This window comes from Euphorbia lathyris, chromosome 5, assembly GCF_963576675.1.
Source record: "Euphorbia lathyris chromosome 5, ddEupLath1.1, whole genome shotgun sequence".
NCBI lineage: Eukaryota > Viridiplantae > Streptophyta > Magnoliopsida > Malpighiales > Euphorbiaceae > Euphorbia > Euphorbia lathyris.
Window position 1 is genome coordinate 45987843 of NC_088914.1, and position 8092 is coordinate 45995934.

The window sequence follows — 8092 nt, forward strand, 5'->3', positions numbered from 1 at the left end:
TGGCGGCTTTCTGTCCCGGAACGGGTCCGAGTCTTTATCTGGCTCGTTCGCAATGATTGCCTGCTTGTCAATACGAATCGCGTGAAACGGCACATAGCTCTTGACGCGGGTTGTGTTTCTTGTGATGCAGAGGAAGATGAACTGCATGCTTTGAGAGATTGCAACCGCACTAAGCTGTTATGGCAACAGCTTCTCGGCCCAGGGGTTAACAGCAATCCGTTTTTTACAGTAAGCATAACGGACTGGATCGACATGAACATTGACACAGAGAGTTTTGTTCAAGGTATCCCGTGGAATATAACGTTCGGTATAGCTCTTTGGTGGATTTGGAAGGATAGGAACTCCCGTGTCTTTGAACCTACCGCTGGTCAGAGAGTAATGGCTTTTTACATCCGATCTCGTGTAGGGGAAGCAGTGGAGGCCGCCAAAGGATCTGATACATCACCAAGCCGCCATAGGATTGAACATTGGGTCCGCTGGTCTCCCCCCGGGGAAAATTGAGTCAAAATTAACACTGATGGTGCTAGTAAAGGCAACCCAGGCTACGCAGCGGCAGGTGGTTTGATACGGGATACAACAGGCATTTGGAAAGGAGGCTTTATGGTTAATCTGGGCATTTGCACGGCCTTCCTTGCTGAACTTTGGGGGCTTTATTTTGGTCTCATGATTACTTGGGAAAAAGGGTACAGAAGAGTGGTTATCGAGATGGACTCCACCTCAGTTCTGGTGCTTATGACAAAACCGAACAATATCAGACACCCCCTGGGTTGGTTAATCAGGGAATGTCGGAGACTAAGGGACAAAGACTGGGAGATACAGTTTCATCATGTTTATCGAGAAGGAAATCAGGCTGCTGACTGGTTGGCAAATTTCGCAGGCACATTAGCCTTGGGTCACCACAAGTGTGTTGCGCCCCCTGCAAGCCTCCAGCATATTCTAACAGAAGACTGGCAAGGCCGGGTCTCGTCTAGAATTATCATGGCTTGATCTAAGCCTTTTTACTCTTTTCACTCTGTTTCTTTTCTTTCTGTTTTCTTTCTTCTGGGCTTGTAAGCCTTCCCCCCCCCCACCCCACCCCCCCCCCCCCCACACCCCCCCACAAAAAATTGATTGAGAAATAAGAAATTGTAAATGTAGACGCAAGTTGGGCATTTGTTGTCCGTTGAAAATACTAAAAAATCATATCAATATGTTATATTTACTTAAAATATAAAAAGAAATAAAAAAACATATAATAGCTAAATGGTATTATAAGATTCATTCTCAGCCACTCATCAAAATCATGATGAGCGGCTGAGATTAAAATGGAATAAGTGGTGGTATATAACCCCTAATTCTAAAGAGTAGGTCATTGTCTTCTTCATCATGCTCATGCCGCCGAAAACCCATTTGCAAAATAAAAAGTTGAGCTGGTCTTCCATCACCATGGTTGCATTTCTTTCTTTCTTTTTTTTCTCTTTCTCGACAGAAAGATCGTCCTCAATATCTTCTATCAAGCTCGAATCAACCATGGTGGATATCAAAACTTTGAATCTCTGAAATTTTACTCTTTTTTTTCTAAAACCGAGGTCATACCGGGTCACCGGTTGGATACCGGTTCGCCGGTTGACACCGTGCTACAACGGGTTAATACCTTTGACCCTATAGATGTATAACCGGACTAGATGTATGATCGGGTCACGATCGAACCGGTCGGACCGACCGGTCTGGTCCGGTTTTCAAAACCATGCATCTTAGTGTTAGAGGTGGCAAAATGACACACGACCCGATTACACGACACGAACACGACACGGATTTTTAGTGTTAGTGTTGAGCTTAATAGGTAATGGATCATTTTTGGGTTGACACGAAACTGACACGCTAATTTTTGGGTTGGGTTAGTGTTGATATGTGAACCCGAAAACGACACGAAATGACACGGATATTGAAAATTATTGTTATATTCTCTCATGTTTTTTTATGTCACTTTATTAATAAAGATAATAAAATTATAATTATTAATTGCAAATATTAATTTGAATTTCCTAAATTGTTATAAACACATTACATAACCCTCTAACATGATATTATCGAACTTTTCGATAATTATTGTTAGCATACTAATCTAAAAATGATATAAAATGTTTAAAAACAGTACCAAATCTTCTTCTATTTTTAAGAGTTATTATTAATATATACGCATAACAAAATTACATGTAACCCGAAAACACGACACGAAATCGACACTAACCCGAATAGGTTAACACGACTTTGACACGAAAGTTTTTGGGTTGGGTTTGGGTTTACTCTTTTTGACACGAACTCGAAATGACACGACACGAACACGACTCGAACACGATAATTGCCAGGTCTACTTAGTGTAGTTATAATCAGTCTTCTAGATTCCAATACGAACTTTAAACATTTTATGTCCTTTAACCTTTTTTTATACTTTCGTTTGATTAGAAATTAGATCTTAGCTCATAGCTCTTTTTCGCAATCCGATCCAATCCAAAAAAAAAAGTATTGATGTTTTTTGTTTTTTTGGAAGAGATTTGCTGAAGTTTTCATCACTGAAAATGAGCAATTAATCAAATTGATATTTTGGAAGTTTATACACCTAATAATGCATAGTTGGAAAAATAAAGGTAAGTAGGGTCATCTATGAAATTAGGATATTTTATTCCAAAGGCTTCCTAGTTAAATACGCCGTATATAAGCTTGGTTTCAAGAATCAACTAATGCGTTTATTATAATAAATACTACTATTTAATTAATTACAAATTGAAAATGATATCTAGAAGTTGTGGTGGTGGAAACATGGGTAAATTTCACCAATGGTGTACAATCTTTGCCCTATTTCACACTTAGGTGTACAACCTTCAATTTGTCTCACTAATATGTACGACCTTATATGTGACCTCCCAATATGGTGTACAGCCGGTTAAAATGACCGGTCAACGCTTGGTCAACACGCCACCTCATCATTTTTTCATCCTATTCATTTTAAAAAGTGGGATCCACTCCTTCTACAATTATAAAAATACTCTTATTCCTAATATAATTACTAAAATACCCTTATACAACTCATATCTCAATTTTTTGCTTTTTCTTGTATTCCTCTCTCTCACTCATCTCTCTCTAAATCTACTTGAGTGGATCTGGAAACATTTCTCCATAAAATTCATGTTTATCTTTTTGTTTCATATAGATTTTAAGCATTTTTTTCTATTCATCTTTTAAGTTTTTATTTTTGTTTTTGTTTTTATATAAAACAAATAAAAATAATTTTTTTATTTCTGTTAATTTTTATAAATCTCTCAATCATCAACTACTTTGAAATTATTTTCTTTTGAACCAGTTCTACTTTGAGATTTTTGTTAATTTTTTTAAGATGCTAAGTTTATTAATTTCAATAAGTTTGCATTTATTTTCTATATCCAGCAACCCTTGTTAATTTCAAATAAGTTTTCATCGCCCACATTTTGCAACAGCTTCTTCAGCAGAGGAGAAGTTCGACACGGAAGCGGCGTTTACATCTTCGAGGTTCTGCAACAACGTCCTTAGTGGAGGAGAAGTTCGCTACGGAGGCGGCGTTTGCATCTCGGACGTTCCGCAACAGCTTCTTCAGCGGAGTAGAGGTCCGACATGAAGGCAGTGTTTGCATCTCCGACGTTCTAACATCTTTAGAGGTCCGACATGAAGGCAGTGTTTGCATCTCCGACGTTCTAACATCTTCAGCGGAGGGGAAAGTATAGCTCCGACATATGGGTAAAAGAGAAGATGATGAAATTGGGTTGGATAGGTGTGAAATTTGATCACTAAAACCAGGCAATATGAATATGGGGTTTCAATATGAATTGGGTTTGCATATGGATACTATAGAGAGAGTGGAGAGGGAGAGGAGTTACAGAGAGTGGAAGAGTGAGAAGTTGGGGGAAGAAGAAAGATGGGTTTTTAATTAGGGGAAAACAAAAGGTTATAAAAGTAATTTTAATTAGTGGTCTAACAATTCAATTTTTTGGGAGTTAAAAAATAATGAGGTGGCGCGTTGACCAAGCGTTGACCGGTCATTTTAACCGGCTGTACACCATAGTGGGAGGTCACCTATAAGGTCGTACATATTAGTGTGACAAATTGAAGGTTGTACACCAAAGTGTGAAATAGGGCAAAAGTTGTACACCATTGGTGAAATTTACCCGTGGAAACATTGTTCTGTTTTGAAACACTGATTGGGTTCAGAAACCAGATTTTGAAAAAGTCAATTTTAGAAGTTTTTTTTGTATTACTTTTAAACTACTGTCTTTATCCGTAATTACAATCTTACACCTATTAGCAAACGGGTAAATTACATACGTGGTGTACGATCTTTACCCTAAATCACACTTTGATGTACAACCAAAATTTTGTCACACTAAACCGTACGATCTTCAGGTGACCTCCCACTAAAGTGTACAGCCGGTTTTTGTGACCGGTCAACGCTGCCACGTCATCAATTTGACTATTTTAAAAATCAAAAATTGAAATACCTAATTATGAAATTACTAAAATGTCTCCATCTCCTTCCTCTCTCACTCTTTTCCTTTCTCTCTCTCACTCCTCTCTCCTTCAACTCCCCTCTCTCTCTACCATTTCTCTCTCACTCCTTTCTCTACCATTAATGAGCAATAACACTGGACCAAAACACATAATTAATGGCTGGGTTTCAATCTCAAATTTCTTAAATTGGATTGCCCTTTTTTCTTCTTTAAAGGACTTATCAATCCGTGTATCACACAATTACTGCAATGGGTATTCTTCATATGAAGAAGAAGAACTTGATGCAGAATTGGGTTTGGAGACTCTTAATTTGTCAGGGATTACAAGGGCGGATGATTCTGATTCTGGTTTTGGTTGGTTATGGAGAAGCTGCAAAAAGCTCAAGAAACTGCAGCTAGAAAGCTGTGAAAGCATCGGTGGTGATGATTTGTCATTTATAAAATGCTTAAAGCATATTGAAGAAAAAGAATTAAGGAGTTGCAGAAGCATTGTTGGTTTGATTTTGTTAAGGTTCGCAGAGAATTGTGATCGTTTGAAGTCTGTGTTGATTTATGATGGTGGAAGTGAGCAGGGATTACTTCATTTCATTAGAAATTGCAGGTCTATTTTGCAGAAAATTGATCTTAGGTTACCTTTAGACTTTAACAATGTTCATCTATCAACTATTGGTATAAATATGAGAGGGCTTTCCTCTCTTAGGCTTCAAAGTTGCTGTCTTGAAAATGGTGAAGGGCTAAAGGGTCTAAATCCAGGGATTGAAGGTTCTAAAGGGTGAAGGGCTTTATTTTATTTTTATCTGAATTCAGGAACTCGTGGTTTTTGAGATTGAAACCCAGCTATTAATTATGTGTTTTGTTCTATTGTTATTGCTCATTAATGATAGAGAGAGTAGTGAGAGAGAAATGGTAGAGAGAGAGAGGAGTGAGGAGTGAGAGAGAGAAAGGAAAAGATTAAAAGAGGAAGGAGATGATGACATTTTAGTAATTTCACAATAGGTATTTAAATTTTTTACTTTTAAAATAGTCAAATTGATGACGTGGCAGTGTTAACCGATCACAAAAACCGGCTGTACACTTTAGTGGGAGGTCACCTGGCTCGTACGGTTTAGTGTGACAAAATTTTGGTTGTACACCAAAGTGTGATTTAGGGTAAAGGTTGTACACCACGTATGTAATTTACCCATTAGCAAACAGATAAGTTACACAACCTGCTGGGTAAATATGAAGATTGTCTCATTGAATAGGTAGAAAGAGTAGAGATGACAGAAAAAGAAAATGCGTAGGTACATGAGATGATAAGTTGTGTTTAAGCATGGTAATTAAGTAACATGGATAAAGGAACCAAACACAAGCCTCTGTTCTTCAAGTCTTTACTGTCCATTTCCCTTTCTTGTCCATAATCTTGAAAACTCTCTCCTTTCCCCTGTACAAACCTCATTAATTAAACCTTGCACTTTCTGATATTTATTTATAAATCACAGATTCATAGTACTTGGATTAAGGATGTTAATTGAAACAAGTTTTGGGGGCTACTGTCTATAGAAGAAACAAAGATTACTGGACAAGTGCTGAAATGATCAATTGGCTGACCTGCATTTGAACATGAGATTGTTGAAAAGAAAGAAAGAAAGAAAGAAAGAAAGAAAGAAAGAAAGAAAGAAAGAAAGAAAAACCTTGGGACTATTGACAGGGGAACTGGCAGTATCCTCCAAAGAATGATCAAGAGAAATTTGGTGTGCTCTTGTTGGCTTGTTGAGAATATTTGGAAAAGAAGCAGCATCAGAAACCATTGAATCATTAGATAAATCTTCAAAATAAGCACTCCACCCACTTTCTTCTTCTTCTTCTTCTTTAGTATTAACATGAGAACCCTCCATTTTTTGAAAAATATAGAGTAGATAGACGGATTTTATAGAATCTTGCTTTGCTATGTTATGTTATGTAACAAACAAACATGACTCTGAGAGAGAGAGAACGTGCAAGAACAAATTTAAAATCACAAAATCAAAGGCGTTGACCTTTATTAATTCAACTAAATACAATTAATGTCTTCATCTCCCAATATTAATACATCAAACTTCTCCAAAAAAAAATAATTTATTAGCTTCTTTTAGGGGGTGTGCAAAAATCGAACCGAACCGGATCGAAATAACCGACCGAACCGAAGTATTTCGGTTTTTCGGTTCATTTTTTCAGTCTATTAGGTTCGGTTTCGGTTTATGTTTTATAATAATTCGGTAAATTCGGTCGGTTCGGTTTTTAAATCAAAATTATTGAATTGACCGAACTGACCGAACTAAATTAAATTTAATTAGAAATTAGATTTATTAATTATTAGTTAGTATAACTTAATTGTCCCTAATTATGAGTTAGTTTCAGATTGTTGAAATTGTTAATAAATTGTTGAAATTGTCCCTGATTATTAATAAATTGTTGAAATTGTTATATATTAGGTATGAATCTAGAAGACTATACCCATATAAGTTAGTTTCAATTTCAGATTGTTGAAATTGTCCCTGATTCATTTAATTTAATATAAATTATAATTTATATTTTAACTATATAATATAATATAACAATTTTTTTTATATAACATAAGAATCCAAAAAGAAAAATAATAAAAATATTGTATATATAAATAAATATCAAGCAATATCATTAATATTAACCTTACATAGAAATAATTGTTAATGAAATTTTTTAATGTAAGGAAACCGAATAACCGAATCGAACCAATTGAAATAATTCAGTCGGTTCGGTTCGGTTATTTATTATTATCTAGTTAGGTTCGGTTTTTATTTTTGAAGCTATTCGTTTTTCGGTTATTTCAGTTCGGTTTGGTTTTCAGACCGAACCGACCGATGAACACTCCTACCTTCTTTAACTTTCATATTGTCTAAAAGCCCTATTAACGTATAAAATATTCAGTTACCTTCTTAAAATTATGTAAAATATAATTAATTGATTACTCGATTGCAAAAAAAAAAAAAAGAGTAAATTGTTACATACAAAAGATGTATTGCACGCGTCTTAAAATGTTATTACATAATTCACGGAATAGATTAAAAATGAAATTCTTAGTTGCTCAACTATAAAACTTGTTTTCTCTAATATTAGAACGGTATACCTCGGCATTGGTCATTTTACTTCTTTTAAGACATGTGCAATACATCTTCCGTATTGGACTTAGTTTTTTTTTTTTTTTTTTTTTTTTGCAACTGGATGATTAATTGATTACATTTTACGTAAGTTTAGGAGGCTAACTGAACATTTTATGCAAGTTAAAGGGGCTACTGTGAGCACATACATTTTCTAGCCCTAGAGATGAGTCTATGTTACACTCTAGCAAACAGTTGGTGTAGGTGGGCTCCACACGATGTGTTGTGCGAGATACGAGCTAAGACCTGGATCCCGTTTTCTGAGTCATTTACCTTGCTTTACTTTATTTTATCAAATTCTATTTTGATATATCATTTCTGAAATTAAAAATACTCGAGGTAAAAAATGATCTTCGATCGAAGACATGTTCCACGATTGGGGATGAGGGTCTTCGATCGGGGATCCTTGACGGTTTT

The 8092-nt window shown here is 35.8% G+C and overlaps 1 protein-coding gene across 1 annotated transcript; it reads left to right on the plus strand.

The window, feature by feature from the left end:
- The first annotated feature begins 4430 nt into the window (after positions 1 to 4430).
- On the plus strand, positions 4431 to 5478 carry LOC136228648 (uncharacterized). The gene has a single exon (XM_066017096.1). It carries the CDS (start codon positions 4529 to 4531, stop codon positions 5291 to 5293), a length of 765 nt encoding a protein of 254 aa, XP_065873168.1. The 5' UTR covers positions 4431 to 4528; the 3' UTR covers positions 5294 to 5478.
- Positions 5479 to 8092: the final 2614 nt, after the last annotated feature.

Coding starts and splice junctions, on each gene's coding strand:
- LOC136228648 (XM_066017096.1), top strand. CDS start 4,529: ATGTCTCCATCTCCTTCCTCTCTCACTCTTTTCCTTTCTCTCTCTCAC.